General features: G+C 33.3%; 1 protein-coding gene across 3 annotated transcripts in view; it reads left to right on the top strand.

Annotated features, from left to right (window-relative positions):
- FSTL5 (follistatin like 5) overlaps positions 1-18,995 on the top strand; it is an 838,888-nt gene that overhangs the window by 397,653 nt on the left and 422,240 nt on the right. For all 3 annotated transcript variants that reach the window (XM_030916851.1, XM_030916843.1, XM_030916838.1), the window contains exon 5: positions 15,413-15,609. In XM_030916851.1, coding sequence (XP_030772711.1) covers positions 15,413-15,609 — 197 coding nt within the window. The remainder of the gene's footprint in view (positions 1-15,412; positions 15,610-18,995) is intronic.

The raw sequence follows: 18,995 nt of genomic DNA, 5'->3' as shown, positions 1-18,995 counted from the left end.
TACCCTGTGATCCTTTACAAAAAGTGTTTGCCAAAACCAGCTATAGATTAATTTTGTTTTAATCTGTAATTTAAGATATTTGAAATTACTGTCTCAAATTGTTCTTTACCAATATTTCTTATAAAGAAAGGGAGAAAAACACATTATTTGTGAAACAAGTTTATTCCTTAGTGTGTAGATGATCTCTTTTGCTCACTTTCTTTTCTCTCCATCACCCTCCCTTCATTTTTCACTTCCCATTTTTTTTTTTCTTTTATGGTACAATTTTCCTATCTACCTAATTCTTTGGACTTCTCAAATGCTTGCCATCTTTTCACAAATTTAGTGCTAAATTTTTCTTTGCTTCTCTGGGACCAAGTCTGGGAAAGATCATTTAAGGATGATTTGTAGGGTCATTAAAATATGATACAAATGCAGATCATGCCTCATGTATCTTGCTGTTTTGTCTCTAGATCTGGCAAACTTTCAAAAAGATGGATTCGTGCTAGGGACATGGTCATAAGTCACATACTGAATATGAGCCCAAATACTGTCAGTTTTTTAGGGTGCCATGATCAGATAATAGCAGGAATTAGTCCGTGGGATCAAGTGCTCCTGTCTTTAGAATGTTAGTACAAAATACATGCTATGAATGAGAAAAAAGTGAAATATTCAGAAAGCACTTTCATAAGTGAGCATGATATTGACTAAATCTGACACCATTTCCATTTAAACTGTGTCTCTGGTTTACTTGTCTAACAATTTTTTTTCTTTAATAATTGTTTTAAAGCAGGATGTTCACAATATTTTCATTACTATTTTAAATGTTATTAGCTGATCTCTTTTCATTAGCTATGCAACACCATGGTACAATAATATATATGGTCATATAAAATAGTAGATGCATCCTCATGAAAAAGCCCTCATTAGAATTCGTAATAAACAGCTTTCTTCCTAGTATGAAAATGATGAAGGAGGATTACTGTAACACTGTACACTGTGCAAAGGCACCTGGTCAAGGCAGCACATAAGTGGCGCTGCAATCCAGGCTGCCCTGCACTTGTCAAGCTAGACACCCTAGGGTAGGTTTGTATTCACTGGAGGGTAGCAATGCTTTCTTCTTTCCTCAAAGGCAGTACTTGCCCCCATAGCTTTGGACCCAGTGTTGTGTAGACTCAGGTGGATACCTTTCTTAATTCACAGGAAGATGCTGTAAAGTCTTACCTACCATGTTAGAAGTGTATGGCAATTTGAAAAAGATATTTTGAATCTAAACAATCAAAACATTATGTCTTCAGGAAATAACAGAAGCCAGATCCTGATATTTTTGTTTACTCTATGGCCTTGTAAAAATTCCTACCTATTATTTCTCCATCATAACACAAAGTGACAGCATTTTCTCCTTGAGAGGATGTTGCAATAATAAAAATAATAACATCCTGTTTAGTGTAAACTGGTAGTATAAATATACATGTTTAGAAAGGTGGAAATTAATTCAGTTACTTAGCTGCACTTTTTTGAAGCTTATTTTGTGTAGCAATAAAGAAAAAATTAAAACAAAAATGTGCTTTATATGCTTTCTATCTGGATTACCTTTTCATTTTACATACTTGGCTGAACTTATTGAAAGTATATTCAAATTGATCTTTGTGAATTCACTTCTGTACATTTACTTATATATCATGTAATAGCAGTTTGACTATTAGGCCTTTGTTCTTTTCTTAAACAAAGGAATGATGTATTTAGAGTGGTAAAGAATAATTTTTAAGGAAAATCATGACTATCATGTGGATACAAATGAACACACGTTAAATATTAAATTTGCTCATTATTTATAAAGCAACTAGGCAGATGTTACAATCAGCTCAAAGAAGACAAACAGCCACAAATGTATATGGAAAAACTAATTGTGGTAATGAATTTCCAAATAGATATGAACCTGGCTTTTTCATGGAGTGAGGGAGATAAAAGTCAATCGAATTTCTTCCCATCAGAATTCGTTTGCACATCTATAGACAATAATTTTTTTTCTATCTGTTATTTGAAATTTATAGGGTAATAAAATACCTCAAAGGCAACAAAAGGCTATAATGGGAAAACCCAGAAAGCCATGCTATAAATAATGATTTTTTTTTTTATTGGCAACACTTAGTCATCTCTTTGCTTGCTCCAAACTTATTTACCAAATACTAAGAATCAGTATATGATCTAAACAACATCCAATTAACACAAAATGACAATCATAAACTACCATATGTTATTTTAATTATAGAGCCTAAGAAGAAAAAAATGTAATTTAAGAAAATAAAAGATTACTAAACTATATATTTTTGTATTAGTGTATAGATACAAATACATAAAAATAGGTATATGAATATTAATCTATGTCATCTTCAAAAATAAGATATTTTTTTCCACTGTTCATAAACAGGTAACTAAATCAATAAATGAAATTAAATAACAATTCTGGTGTATATGTGAAGGGAAAATCTTACTTTTTCTGTTTCCTTAGAAACTTTTGAAATCCAGGCATTGTTTTATTTTTGTTTTTATTTTTGTTTCTTTTAGAGACAGGGTCTTGAACTGTCACTCAGGCTGGAGTGCAGTAGCACAATCATGGTTCACTGTAACCTCAAACTTCTGGGCTCAAGCGATCTTCCCATCTCAGCCTCTTGAGTAATTTAGACTACAGGTACACATCACCACATTCAGCTAATTTTTTTAAATTTTATTTTTGGAGTGACGGGGCGGGGTCTCACATTATTGTCCAGGTTGGTCTTGAACTCTTGGTCTCAAGAGATCCTCCTGCCTCTACCTCCCAAAGTGTTGGGTTCACAGGCGTGAGCTGTGATGCTCTGCACAGGTGTTGTTTCAAAGTGTTTTTATGAAATAATTCTTCAACTCACCTGTGAAACTGAATTACTAACAAAGGCTTTGTCACAGAAGACAAAATACTGCGTGTTCCCTCTTACGTTATCCTTTAAAAGCTGAGCTCATAGAAGTAGAGAGTACAATAGTGGAATAGCTATCAGAGGCTGGGGAGCATCAGGCTTGGAAGGGAGAGAGATGGGAAGATTGGTTAATGGGTATAAGTTACAGATAGAAGGAATAAATTCTGGTGTTCTATTGCACAATAAGGTGACCATAGTCAGCAATAATGTATGGTATACTTCAAAATAGCAAGAAGAGAGGATTTTGAATGTTCACATCATAAAGAAATGATATGTTTTTAAAGTGATGGATATACTAATTACCCGGATTTGATCATTACACAATGTATACATGTACTGAAACATACCCATAAAGATGTACAATTATTATGTGTCAATTAAAAACCAATGAAACTTTAAAACGAGGCTCTGCAATTCATTTTCATCTGACAACATACATGAAAAGGGCAAATACTTAAGTAATTATCCTCTACTGTTGATGCACAAGGTGAAAATTAGAAATTTTGCATCTCCCTACTGACATTAGAAATTTCACACATTTTAAATGAATGTTTTTCTTAAATATATTCATAAGTTGTATGCTTTTCAGTTGCAACAAAAGTGACTTGAGAAAAGGCAAATTAATGAAAAATCGAATATTCATAGTACAAGCTATCTTGAACCTCTTTGTTAATGTAGCTTATAAACTATTTCTGAACATGTCAATCCCATATCAAAGGAATATATCTCTACATGAACTGTCACTACTATTATCAGCATAACCACAGATTTTGTTCTATGTATGTATGCACACACAGGCACTCAAACACACATCCTTGCATATGGTAAAAATCAAAATGTCAGCTAGATTTTACAGAAAACATGTTTTATTTCAAAGAAGAGCAACATCTCTTTTCATCATATTTTTCCATCTAATTTGCAATAGTTATATGATATTTTTCCTTATCAAGAAATAGACTTTAGCATCTAAACTTGAATGACTAAACCATCTTCATTTCTTCTTCCGTCAAACTAATCAATGTTTTAGCAACCTCTTTTTAAGTAGTCTGTGGAATATTACTCCTTATAAAATGTGCACGGTCATAATTCAACCGTAATGACCTTCACTTCACACTTTACAAATGTTCTCTTTTATCAATCTCATTTACAATCATGGCTTCAACTGTCAAGCACTCACCAATTACTCACAAATTCAATTCATCAAGCACTTCCTTTCTTCTAAACTAGAGCTTCAAAGCTACCAAATTATATTTTCTGTTCTCTTATCAAGGCCTCTACCAGGATATTCCACAGTTATCTTAAACATCTCATTTATAAATTAATGTGTCATTTTCGTTATATTTATCTACTGAATATATATTGAATATCAACATTAGAAATTGAATTTCTATTGATGGCATCACAGTCACTTAAAGTAGAAAATGTCAAGTATCAATTTACTCTATCTCCTATTATTCACCTCTACCTTTTCTACTTCCTTAATATCTTTGGTCAAGGTCATAATAAGCTATTGTTAAAACATGATGCATAGTCATAAGAAAGTGCACAATTAAACATTGATTTGTTTATCTTGCAAGTGGGTGAATAAAAAATATGAAGTATGCAATGTGGAATACTGATGTGTAATACTGATAAATTAATGTTGGCACTTATAATCTTCTAGAAAAAAGTGATAGACATTGACAGATAGGTTATACATACTAGAGGTTCTTAATACATAGTATTTGTATGGGTGGTGTTTGAAATTTCATAGGAGAATAGAGGTTACTTTATTTGGAAATATTGCAAAGAATCATCCTATAGTAGAGAATGGTAGATACATGTCTAGCTGAAGAAATCTGCTCTTGACAATTTAACTATATACCAGAACCAAGTCTTACTTGAGAACACTGAGTAGTCCTCTTTCCTGGAGGGACACAGATTCGTAGAATTACTTGTATTTATTTGGTTGGTTTGGGGACAATTAGGAAGAATTAAGGCTAGCATCCAGGCTATGACTGATTGAAATGAAAACTCTCATAGGACTCTTACAGGACAATGTCTCTCAAAGGTTGACTGTGCTTAAGATAAGTAATTACAGTTAACAAATAGTTGTGACAACCTAAGGGACATGGCTGTATGCAGGTTACATCTATTCAGATTACTCATTTATATGTTATTATTGAGTTGGTATAAGGTCTGATAAGGCAACTTTGCCCACTTACATACAAGATATTTCTTCCCACTGTAACGTGCTATGAATTGTTATATATATGTTAACCCACTGCAACTATTGAGCCTACATAAAAGCATCTAACATAAAATAATGACAAGGCTATGAATGTTGATATTATGTTTAATATGATATGCTAGTATTTTAATATTTACAATTATATAGAATAAAATAATGCATTTTAGAAATAATTGTTTTGGTGTTAAATCTGATAGAATAAAGGCAAGCCCAGAGGTCAATACACATTCATAAATGTATTATCTCTTGTTTGTTTGGTCAAAGAGAATGAATGTATAAGGAATATAGATGTATAAACTGTAGAGGAAATCCTGTAATTCATGACCACTTTTGCATTTTTCTTGTGATAAATGAGACAAAGCATGACTGAGATATTGAGGCAAGGCATATGTAAACTCTTGACAGATATATTCATTGACAAGAAAAACAAAATATAATTATGTTCATAAGCAGGTATTTTAACACCAAACTGGCCAAAAGTCCCAGAGCTTTGGAAAACACTTCAGAAAAAAACTAACTTGAACCTCAACCTTTAACTATATATAAGGTCAGCATTAAACCTCATGCTTAAGGAAGACTATAAAAGTACATTTCTGGGTTTAGTATAAACCAAGACATTATGCCTTATGGCTGCTTGATATACATTTCTCATATAGCTGCATTGCAGTTTTCCTCTATGGCTGTCATTTATCAAACTTGCCTTGTAATTGTGTCATCATTTGATTTACAACTTTTGAAGCTATAAATTATATTGTTAGATGAATACAAAACCATGAGAGTTAGACAGTCTTGTTGAGTCATCCCTTTCATTATTATTTACTTGCTCTAATAATTTTTGGAGAAATTAAAAAACCTTATCAACCAAAGGTTCTTTCTGTTCCAGTGCAGATTGATAGAGAAGATGTGATTTATTATTGAATATGTATATCAGATTACATGTAGAAAGGCTGTCCTCCTGAAACTGAATCCTGGACAGAATTTCACGTAAATTTGCAGAAAAAACAACAGTAAAGCTCTACTTTCACGCAAGACAAATGGATGCACCTTGTAGTTTCCGTACCTCCTGAGAAACTTTTGAATTTATTTTTGAGATATGTGCTTATGATTCTATAGTGAAAAGTTCCTCAGATCTTCATGTAAAGTCAAATGTTGAGTCTATTTTGGGTCTATTGTGTTTTCAAAGATATGCTATGGCAAATGACATTTACTTCTTAGTGTCATTATAAAGATTAAATTAGTTAAAATCTGTAAAACACCTACAACAGTGGCGGCAATATGATTACTGTGTAAGTATTGCGTTAAAAATCTGTTTTATGCCTATGATTTCATAGATGTGGATAGCATATCTTTTTCTTTTTCTGTTTTTTTTTTTTTTTTTTTTTTTTTTTTTTTTTTTTTTTTTTTTTTTTTTTTGAGAGGGAGTCTCGCTCTGTCGCCCAGGCTGGAGTGCAGTGGCGCAATCTCGGCTCACTGCAAGCTCCGCCTCCCGGACTCACGCCATTCTTCTGCCTCAGCCTCCCAAGTAGGTGGGACTACAGGCGCTCCCCCCCAACCACGCCTGGCTAATTTTTTGTATTTTTAGTAGAGACAAGATTTCACCGTGTTAGCCAGGATGGTCTCCATCTCCTGACCTCATAATCGGCATGCCTAGGCCTCCCAAAGTGCTGGGATTATAGCCTTGAACCACCGCGCCCTGCCGGTGGATAGCATATCTTCTATAACATGAATAGAAATAATAACTTTCTCATTGGCAGTCACATATTTGAATGATGTGAAACATTAGTGGAGAAAATAGATTATTTGGTGTTAAAGAGCACTAAGAGATTTGTTCTTAATAGAATCACGTGCATCTTTTGACTCTATTTGATGCTATCATAGATTTACTTTTTTGTAATCTGTTTTTTTTTAAAGGTCAAATTTATTTAAAAAAATGTATTTCATTTATTTTTACTCCCAAAAGTAATATAAATTCACGAATTACAAATCAACATTAACAATGTCTATAAAGCACAGGCTGCTGCAATCAAAACTGTTAAGTCCTATGAAGCATAATATATAAGACATAATTGGCAAGGCATGGTGGCTCACATCTGTAATCTCAGCACTTTGGGAGGCTGAGTGGGGCGGACCACTTGAGGTCAGGAGTTCGAGACCAGCCTGGCCAACATGCAAAACCCTGTCTATGCTAAAAAGACAAAAATTAGCCTGGCATGGTGGCATGTGCCTGTAATCCCAGCTACCTAGGAGGCTGAGGCAGGAGAATAGCTGGAATCTGGGAGATGGATACTGCAGTGAGCCGAGATCACGCCACTGCACTCTAGCCTGGGTGACAAAGTGAGAGAGCATCTCAAATAATAATAATAACAATTAGCCAGACATGGTGGCACACACCTATAATCCCAACTACTCTGGGGGCTGAGGCGTGAGAGTCCCTTGAACCCAGGAGGCTGAGGTTGCAGTCAGCCAAGATCATGCCACTATGCCACTGCCCTCCAGCCTGGGTGACAAGAGTGAAAATCTGTCAAAAGGAAGAAAGAGAGAAAGAGAGAGAAAGAGAAAGAGAGAGAGAAAGAAAGAGGAAGAAAGAGGAAGGAAGGAAGGAAGGAAGGAAGGAAGGAAGGAAGGAAGGAAGGAAGGAAGGAAGGGAGGGAGGGAGGGAGGGAGGGAGGGAGGGAGGGAGGGAGGGAAGAAGGAAGGAAGGAAGGAAGGAAGGAAGGAAGGAAGGAAGGAAGGAAGGAAGGGAGGGAGGGAGGGAGGGAGGGAGGGAGGGAGGGAGGGAGGGAGGGAGGGAGGGAGGGAAGAAGGAAGGAAGGAATAATGCATTTAAATTTTACCAGCAATTGTAGTATTGTGAGAAGATGGAAGGCCTTGCATGTCATGTACAAATTATTTATAGGTAGGTTACCTGGAAAAAAAAATAATTAGGGAAATCACTTAATTTACAAACTGCTTAAGAGCATTAGCTCTCATGTATTCTATAAAAGGCATGTCTTTTCATATGAAGTGTATTATATTTTCCTGAGTTTTACTCTAAGGATAATGATTTAAAAGACTATTAAATTCACTAAACATTAAAATAATGCATTTGACCAGTTATGGTAGCTAATATGTTAAATTGTATTTTGGGGGGGGGATAAATTTATGGTTTTTATTTAGGTTGCTACACATTCTAGATCATCAATTTCACCATTGTATCATGCTTTGTTTTATTTTGTTGTGTTTTCTGCTAATGTTCACTGCATCTTTATGATTCGCTTTTGTGTTTGTGGCAGTGGTGGGAGGGGATGAAGAAAGGAAGTAATAGCTAAGCTGCACGTATGATCCAAGTGTGTTGTACTTGATGAAAATAATTACAACCCTCAGAAACATTTTAATTAACATTCTCTCAGGGTTAAAAGAGCAAAGTCACCTGGATACTAGAACATCTTTATTGAAATTCTAATACATAATCACATTTGCTGAACTAGAATATCAAACCATTTTTTTACTACTACTTAGATAGATTGGGAGATAGTTGCCAATTACAATGTGGCATATAATTGACAAGTTATATCCTAAGTAGTAAAGTGTTTGGGGAATTAATTTTTAACTCACAATACTTCCCTTTTATTTCCAGTAAGATTAATTCCCAAAATTAATCAGTAAGCATGTCAATCAAATTAATCATGTTTTCACTCACTTTTTATTTAACTATTCAACAATGCTTAGGGCCATAATAAATTAAGCCAAATCAAATTTTCTCTGTGTAGAAAGCGAGGGCAGGATAAAGGAACTAAGGTCTTGTAAAATATAATCACTTACAAACTAAAATAATCCCCTCTAAAACAAAAGGAACTACCACTACACACTTATTAGACTGATGAAAACCCAAAATACTGACGACATCAAATCCTGGCAAAGATATGGAGCAATAGGAAGTTTCACCCATTGCTTGCTGGAATACAAAATGGTACAGCCACTTTGGAGGAGACTTTGACAGCTTTCTACAAAACTAAATATATTCTTACCATATCATGCAGCAATCATGCTTTTTGATGTTTATTCAAATGAGTTGAAAACTTAAATCCATACACAGAAACCTTCACACAGATGTTTATAGCAGCTTTATCCACAATTGCCAAAACTTAGAAGCAGCCAAGTTGCCCTTCAACAGGTGAATGGATAAACTGTGGTACATTCATACAATGGAATATTATTCATTTCTAAAAAGAAGTGAGCTATCAAGCCATGAAAAGACATGCTGGAAACAAACATTCATATTACTAAGTGAAAGAAGCCAGTTTGAAAAAATCTCCATACTGTATGATTCCAACTATATGACATTCTAGAAAAGGTAAAACTGTGGAAAACATTAAAAAAAATCAGTGGTTGCCAAAGGTTACAGGAGAAGGAGTGATGAATAGATGGAGCACAGAGGATTTTTAGGGCAGTAAAGCTGTTCTGTAAATTATAGTATAATGGTAGATAAATGCCATTATACAATTGTCAGAATCCATAGAAAGTACAACACCAAGAACTTTAGTGTACTTAAAGCATCATAAGTTGAACTATGGATCTGGGGTGATAATGGTATTCAATATTTCTTCATCGATTGTAACTATGATGTGGGATGTTGATAGCTGGGGAAGATCTGCATGTGTTTGGGGGAAAGGGTATATGGGAACTCTGTAATTTCTGCTCAATTTTCTGTAAGCCTAAAACGCTAAAAACCAAACTCTTTTAAAAAATGCCCCTGTATTTACAATAATCATGGCTCTTTAAACGCACTATGTTCTAATGTGGTGTGTGTAAGTGTATTTGTACCAGTGAATATCTAGAACTAGACTAGTACCTGAAAGATAGTAAGCTTACATTATTATATATAACTGTAGTACACTTAAGTAAAGTTCAAATAACACAATACAATTGACACTTTTTATCTTTTTGAAAATTAGGTAGGTATTACAGTTTAGGTTTAAAGTTGTTTTTTTTTCTAAATTATGTTCAGGCTACCTTTAACCAAGATAATTTGGATTCCTTCGTATACATAGTTTCACTACTTATAATTAATATAAACATGACAGCTTTCCACATTGAATTTGATTCATATATGCATATTACATATGCATATTAAATACAACTGAAGTTTTGACATCTTTTTTACGCTTTAAATACAAAATATTTGTCTAAAATATTTGTGTTTATTAGCAATTATTGAATAGTTTGAGGAAAAACAGTTTCTACATACATTATAATATACAAATGGAATTTATTCTAAATAAAAACAATACATTTTTATTCTTTGAGTTTCTAAGATTTCGGCTTATATTGGAATCAAACTAATCAAATTCTAAGAATAAATGTCAAAAAGATAAAACATGGTTTCCTTTTATGCTTTTGATTGAATCTTTGGTGTTGGAGGGAATTGGTACTTTTTATTGGAGGATAGGAGGAAAGGATAAAAGTATAATTTCAAAGAGATAAGAACAAATTGCAGCCTTTACAAAAACATATTATACTAAGCATAATTGATATAATCTATAATTTTTAGCACTTATCATGTACTCAAAACTGACGGTTGTACTCTCAGATGTGTAAGATGTCATTGTCCTCAGTTCTGTGTGACTTGGAGAGGCATTGCCAGCTTTACAGGTGCAGACGTTTGGGCGTCAGTGATTCCGCATCCTTGCAGGCCCTACAAGGCCAGATGGATTTTCCTTGCCCTTAGAATGACTCTGAGTCAAAAGTCAGCACAGCCCTAGTGACGCTGCATCCATGGGAAGGAAGATAATGTACAGATATCAATAAATAAGGATTTTTGTCATGTTCCTTAGTATATTCTTCGTGTCTAGAACAGGAAGAGCAGAGGAGATTTCATGCTGTTCTCCCAGAGCATGAAGTGAAATTGTTTCTTTTCTTTAGCTATGCTAATCTCATGCTGCCTGTCAATTAACTTGAGAAAATGATTCTATCAAAGTAACCACATAAACAAACAAAAACTTATTCCCTTCCTGCTTGCTGCTATTTTTGGACTTGGGGAAGGGAGCACAATTTCTAAATGTCTACTCTTCTGTGTTAACCATGCTAGTTGTTTTCCTTTTCTATCAATAATTATTAAAAGGGTAATACATATTTAATATTTCTAATTTGGAAATTAGAAATTATTTAATAATTTAATATTTAATAATTATGTATTACCCTATACAACCCATTGTAATGTAAAATTTGCACCACTTAGTCACTAGCATTTTTCTTTAAAGTTTAAATTTTTTCTTTAAAGTTACTAATTACCTCCAGTTTAAGGACTCCAATGGACACGTTTTGTTTATCTTGCTTTTACTCTCAAGTGTTTTACATTTCATCACACTCTGTTTCTTGAAAAGTTCTCTCCCTTTGGCTTTCTATTCAATACATTCTGATAGTTCACCTGTTACCTCTTAGATACTACATTTGTGTGTGTATGTGTGTGTGTGTTCTTTCTCTTTCTGTAATATAAACAGTGATATTGCCTAGGCTTTATTATTATATCTATCTCTCACTTTACAAATAATCAATCATTGGACAAATTACAGAATTCATGCAATATTTAATTTTAACTATTAAATAAAATAGTTAAAAAGGAAAACTCAGTTCTGAAAATGAGAGAAGTAAAGTTAGTGGATAAAAGGGAGATATGGCACGTATGTAAAAATAAATCTGCCCTTCTAGCTCTATAACCTTGAACAAGTTATTTCACATCTCTGTGCCTTAGTTCCTCATCTGTAAAATGGTAGTAATCATAATGATTTTCTTTTTGGGTTGTTGGGAAGATTCAATAAGTATAAAATGACTTAATATATGTAAAGTTTCTGACACACGGGAAGCCTTCCTTACATGTAATCTGTTATTAATAACAGATATACCTATTTATAACAAAAAATTCTATGACAAAAAATTTTTAAACTAATAACTTTTTATACAAATTTAAATAATTGCATGCATATTGTACATATTTATAGAATATGAATGCCTTAACTGCAATGTTTTTTATGGTTATTTTATTTGGATTTCCAGCAACTACCTCAATTTCTGGACTGGAGAAGAAATTTACAACTATTTGGGGAATGAAAGCATTAATGAGAGTGTTATGATCACACTGATTAGATTAGATCAAAATTAGAGTGGGGCAACCCAAACTCTATCCCTTTCTCCAGTTTTAAATATTAGTTAAAGATTTTCAGTGTTTAACTCCTATTTCCTATCCATCTCTCGCCAAGATTCAGATCTCCCCATTGCCATTGGTCTAAGGTCAGCCCCCGTTCCATATGGCATCCACTGGCAGTTGATAGAAATGAAGGCACTACAGACCCGGGGTCATATACAGAAATCCAAGGAAAGGCTATTGGAATGGTGTATAATCCTTTTCAGTATTTTTTTCATCACATATTTCTCTCCTTCCTGATACACACCTGTACACACAGATAAACACACGTTCACTATTTGAAGGCTCCCTTTGTGCTGCTTTCACTGATACCAAAATTGCTAGCAATGGCTACGGATTTGATTACTTGTCTCTTTTGTCAATGAGTTTCTTGCTATTATGAAAACATATTCTTCTTCTTATTCTTTAGTGAGAACAGAATGATACAAAATTGACTTAATCTGCAGCACAAAGTTTACATTTTGTTGTGAAAAAGAACTTGTTGACAGGATTGCTAAAAACCAAAGTGCTGAACAACAATAGTAATTTCATTGCCTTTGAAAAATAAAGACAGTCTATCATCTCTTTGGAAGAGATTGTTTTCCATTTTGTCTCAAAAGAGAATGAGATTCAAATATTGTTTTGCAGCCCCATGCTTCTCTGACACATATTTAGATATCTTTAGACATTTTCTTTTAACATTGTAGATGCTCTTAAGCCTAATTGTCAAAATTGATCATAATTATAAAGTTAGGATTTTTTTCCTAAAAATATGTTATAAAAAATCTCAACTAATATAAAACCTATTATTTAATTTTCAAATTATTTATGCACTGAATTTTTGTATAATATATTTCATATCACATTTGCTATATACATGCCATTTCAATATGGCATTTATAAAGATCTCATCATGAGGCCATTGTAAGTAAAATTATTTTCCTTCACATAAAATAATTATGTGAAAATATTAGAAAAATTTATTTTTTGTGGTTTTTTTTTTGTTTTTTGTTTTTTTTTTTTTTTTTTTTTTTTGATGCAGAGTCTCATTCTGTCATCCAGGCTGCAGTGCAGTGGTGCAACCTTGGCTGACTGCAATCTCCACCTCCAGGGTTCCAGTGATTCTCCTGCCTCAGCCTCCTGAGTAGCTGGGATTAGAGGCACGTGCCGCCATGCCTGGTCAATTGTTTTTAGTTTTAGTAGAGATGGGATTTCACCATGTTGGCCAGGCTGGTCTTTAACTCCTGACCTCAGGTGATTTCCCCTGCCTCAGCCTCCCAAAGTGCTGGGATTACAGACATGAGCCACTGTGCCTGGCCATTATTTACTTTTGAGAGACAGTAATCCAAGAAATTATTTTCACTAACTGTGATGTTCCCAGTATTGTCCTGGTTATTACATGGCAGATACTAAATATCTGTAATGCAGTCTTGCTTCAGTAAGCTTATGATTTAGCTGTGGAGAGGCAAACTTAATACTGTAAAATAAAAAGTGCAAATATATATCACGTTATATACCAGGGACCCTAAACAAAGAGATGAATGAATACCAGAACAGTAAGAAAACACTATTAGAAGAATACTAATATGATCTTAGTGTTATTAAGAAGTCAAAATCAAGAAAATTCGTTTATTTTTAGTTTTTTGAGATGCTTCATACTGTTCTTCATAGTGTTTGTACTAATTTACATTCCCACCAGCAGTGTACAGGCAATCCCACTGCTGGATGTATAGGTAAAAGATAGGAAATTAGAATATCAAAGAGATATTTTCACTCTTATGTTTATCACAGCACTAGTCACAATAGTCAAAGTATGGAATCAACCTAAGTGTTCATCAGCAGATAAATGGACAAGAAAAACGTGGCTCATATACACAATGAAATATTAGTCAGTTATAAAAATGAATGAAATCCTGACATTTGCAACAACATGCTGGAACTGGTGGATATTATGTTAAGTGAAATAAACCAGGCATAGAAAGACAAATATCACATGTTCTCACTCATATATGGAAGCTGAAAAAAATATTTGAACTCATGGCTTTAAAGTGATGGTTACCAGAGGTTGGGAAAGAGTGGCGGTGGGGATGGCGGGAGAATAAAGATGGGTTGGTTAGTTGGGTACAAAATACAGTTAGAAGGAACTGACCTTCTAATATGATCTAATATTCAGTAACAAAACAGGGCAATTGTAGTTAACAATAATTTATTGTATATTTCAAAATAATTAAAAGCTGGGTTTGGAAAGTCCCTAACCTAAAGAAATCATAAATGTTTGAGGTGATAGATATCCCAATTACCCTGATTTTAATCATTGCACATTGTATGCCTGTGTCAAAATACCACATGTAACCCATAAATATGTGCAGCCATTGTGTATTTGTAACAACTAAAAAATTTTTTAAAATAATATAAATGTAAATATATATGTGTGAATGTCATCAATGCAAATCCAAATCTCTAAAACATATTTCAGATTTAAAATGTGGTATCATCTCTTGGAACCATATATATACACATATATTATATATATATATATTTAATATATATAATATATGTTTAAACACATATATTTCTATATGTATTTCTATATACTTATTTCTCTCTATATATATGTTTAAGTACAAAATCCAGCACAATCTGATCCTTTGCCTTCAGCAATTGATTTCACCTCCTTATATCTCATTTTCTGCACTTATAAAACTATCTAGAGAGTTTTATAGAGGTTTATCTAGAGACTTATAAAGAGATCTAGAGTAAGAATAAAAACTAAAACAATACCTTTGAGCTTTGAAATAAGTTTCCAGCTGGAACTATCGTTTTTTTATGTCTGTCATAGCATCTGTACGTTTCTCATAAACAAACCACACAGAAATATGTTGTTATCAGATGTAATAGAGATAAAAGTTTTCTATCCCATCATGGAAATAGCCCATTTCATTTTTCTTGTACAAGTCGTAAATTGTGCAACACTAGAAAAGTAAAAATTATGTACATAATATGTTATCCATAAAATAGACTCTAAACATTAATTAAATAAACTATTTCTTTTCAATAATATTGCTTTGAAAATAACTAGTTCTTTTGTTACAGGAGATAAGTGCAAGACTACTGAATACAGCAAGATGAAAAATATGCTATTAGATTTACAAAACCAAAAATATGTTATGCAAGAAAATGAAAATCCTAATGATGACGACATATCTCGGAAGAAGCTATTGGTGGATCAAATGTTTAAATATTTTGATGCAGACAGTAATGGACTTGTAGATATTAATGAACTAACTCAGGTATGATTAGTGACTATATTAACAAACTTATTGAAACATAGCATGCACAGTATATTTACTTTGTCTGAATATACTCTATAATGAAAAAAAGTATATTTGATCCGTATTATTGAAAAGTATGTGAATAACAACATTTTATAACAAATTTGACTACATCATCAGCAATATTAATTTCAAGTAACATTATATGGTGTTTCACAGTTTAAAAAGAGATATCTACTTCTGGTAGATATCTATACCTTAAATACCTAAAGGAATTACAAGTTCTTTATCCTGTCGAATTTATAATATCTTTCCTAGTATATTCTGGAGTTCACCCACTGTTTAACTTTCTATAAGTCAATAAAAGCTGATTTATCCAATATTCCTGGGCACTAATGAACAATAATTGAGCACATTTATAACAAAGTGTATATAAATAGTTTAAGATAGTGTTGAGTCACTGATGTGTTCCAGTATTTCTTCAATAATTAAGGACCAATTACAGCATATTCAATTTGGTTTAGTAGTAGAAATATAAAATAAGAGACATGGGATTTCTTCAAAACTATGCACTGATTTTAGGGAATAATGAAGAGAAGAAGCCCAATTAGGCAATAGAACAATGATGACAGCACTGACGGATTTTGCTGACTTCTTGATGATCCCTATGATTTATCTTGAGGTAGATTTTGCTCCTACCCTTAACAGTGGGATATAGGTTTGATATTTTTATAATATGGTATTCATTTTTTTCTGGTTAATTTTACCACTTATTTAAAAAATCTGGCATTGTCGAGTATCGGTCTTCTTAAACAAGTATTTCTAAGCTTTGCAATAGTGTAACTTACTTTAAAAACTTTTTCTCAAAGTAACGTTGTGAGCAAATTGATGATAGGTATCATCATTCAAACTAATTAAAATTCATGTCATTTTTATTGTTTTTTCTAATGCAGCCTCACATTTATTTTGTAGTTACTAAGTGATAGGCATTGGAATTTAAGGAATTCAGAGTAAAATTGGAAGATATTTTGATTAAGATATCTATGCTGTCATACACCTCATGATTTATTTTTTAAGAATAAAATGTATACTTTATAGTAATAAGAATACATAACTAGTTAATTACATTAAAAAAAGTTTATAATTTAAGCATACCACTTTTATCTATGTGTGACTAACATATATACTGTTATTTTGAGGGCTTTTTTGCTTTTTATATTTTTAATTTTTATCATTTTTTTGTTGTTTTTGTTGTTGTTTTAGTTTTTATTAACATATCTGCATATAGCCACTGATTGAATTTAGAAAAAGAGATCAGATCAAGTCGATCTGGTCTGCATTTGGACATCTAAATCCAAAGGAAAGACTGCTAGTTACTGGTGAAAGACAGTACACAGCACATTACTCATACACGTTTCAAGCTTCTGCCATGTTCAAGTTTGTATTAGTTTCCTAGGGCTCCCATAACAAAATGCCACAAACTGTGTGGCTAAAACAACAGAAATTTATTCTCCCAATCCTGGAAGCTGGAAGTTCAGAAACATGATGCTGACAGGGTCATGCTTCTTCTAAACTTGGAGGTTGGGGTGAGAGTCAGATCCTTTCTTGCTGCTTTCAGCTTCAGGTGGCCCTAAGCCTTCCCTTGCATTTGTGGTGTTGTAGGAAAATCACTTCAATCTACCTCTATAGTCCTCCTGTTGTCCTCTCTGTGTGTTTATCTTTACCTAGTCTTGCCTCTTCTTATAACAACACCAGTATCACTGGATTAAGGGTTCACCCTAATCCGTTAGGACTTCGTCTTAAATTATCTAGTTACATTCGCAATGATTCCATTTCCAAGTAAGACCGAATTCTGTGGTACTGGGGCTAAGGACTTTAAAGCCCCCTTGGGAGACACAATTCAACCCCTAATAAACTTTATTTGCTACAATGTTAGGTTTTGTTTCCTCAGCTATCTCTAATTTGACTTGCATTATGTCTGAAAAGTGTCCTTTCAATTCATGTGAAAGCTATGTTGTTGTGAGAGCAGAAAATGTCTTCATAATCATATTTATGTTTTGGCCAACAAAGAAATACATGAAAGTAACAGTCTGGGAAGGTTATGTTTACTGACTTCCTTCTGCATACATCCCATTCACCTACAGAGGGCCATTCTGATTACTTCTAAGTTTTGGCAATTATGAGTAAGGCTTTTATAAATGTCCATATGCAGATTTTTGTGTAGAGATAAGCTTTTAACTCCTTGGGATAAATACCAAGGAGCATGACTATTTAGTAATATGGTAAGAGGATGTTTAGTTTGGGAGGAAACCGCCAAAATGTCTTCTGACCTGGAAATACCGTTTTGCATTCCCGCCAGCAGAGGATGAGAGAGTTCCTGTTACTCCACATCCTCATCAGCGTTGACATTGCCAGTGTTCTGGATTTCGGCCATTCTATTAGATGTGTAATGATATCTCATTGTTGTTTTAATTCTCATTTACCTGGTGAGATGATGTGGAACATCTTTTCACATGCTTATTTTCCATTTATGTATCTTCTTTGATGAGGTATGTGTTAAGATCATTGACTTATTTATTGATTGGGTTATTATTATTATTATTATACTTTAAAAGTTCTCTGTATATTCCAGATACAGTCCTTTATTAGACGTGCCTTTGCAAATATTTTCTCCCAGTCTGTAACTTGTCTTTTTGTTCATTTGATGCTGTCTTTTATGGAGCAGAAGTTTATTAAAATGTCAATGAAGTTCGGCTTATCAATTACTTCTTTTATAGACCATGCCCTTGCTATTTTATCTAAAAAGTCATTGCCACACAAAGTAATCTAGGTTTTCTCATACTTATATTCTAGGAGTTTTATAGTTTTGCATTTTGAAATTAGGTCCATGATTCATTTTAAGTTATTTTTTGTGAAGGATTCAAGATGTATGTTTATATTTATTTATTTTTATATGTGAATATCCAATTGTCCTGTACCATTTGTCAAAATAACCATCTTTGGTTTTTTTATTTCCTTTCTGCCTTTGTCAAAGATCGGTTGACTGAGTTTATGAGGGTCTCTTTCTAGGCTTCCTATTTTGTCCTGTTCATCTGTTTGTTCATTATTTCACCAATAGCACAGAGTCTTGATTACTGTAGCCTTATAGTGAGTCTTAAAGTCAGGGAGTGTTCATCCTTCAACTATGGTTTTCCTTTAATATTTTTTTGACCATTCTGGGTCTTTTGTGCCTCCATATAAACGGTACAATCAGTTTGTTGAGATCCACAAAATAACTTGCTGGGATTTTAATTGAAGTTGCATTGAATTTGTAGATAAAATTGTGAAGAACTGACATCATGACAATATTTAGCCTACCTATCCATGAACATGGAATTTCTCCCAAGTTGTTTAGTTATTTGATT

This window comes from Rhinopithecus roxellana, chromosome 2 (genome assembly GCF_007565055.1).
Source record: "Rhinopithecus roxellana isolate Shanxi Qingling chromosome 2, ASM756505v1, whole genome shotgun sequence".
NCBI classification, from domain to species: domain Eukaryota; kingdom Metazoa; phylum Chordata; class Mammalia; order Primates; family Cercopithecidae; genus Rhinopithecus; species Rhinopithecus roxellana.
Note: the sequence above shows the minus strand (reverse complement) of the source record. Positions and strands in the feature narration are given on the sequence as shown.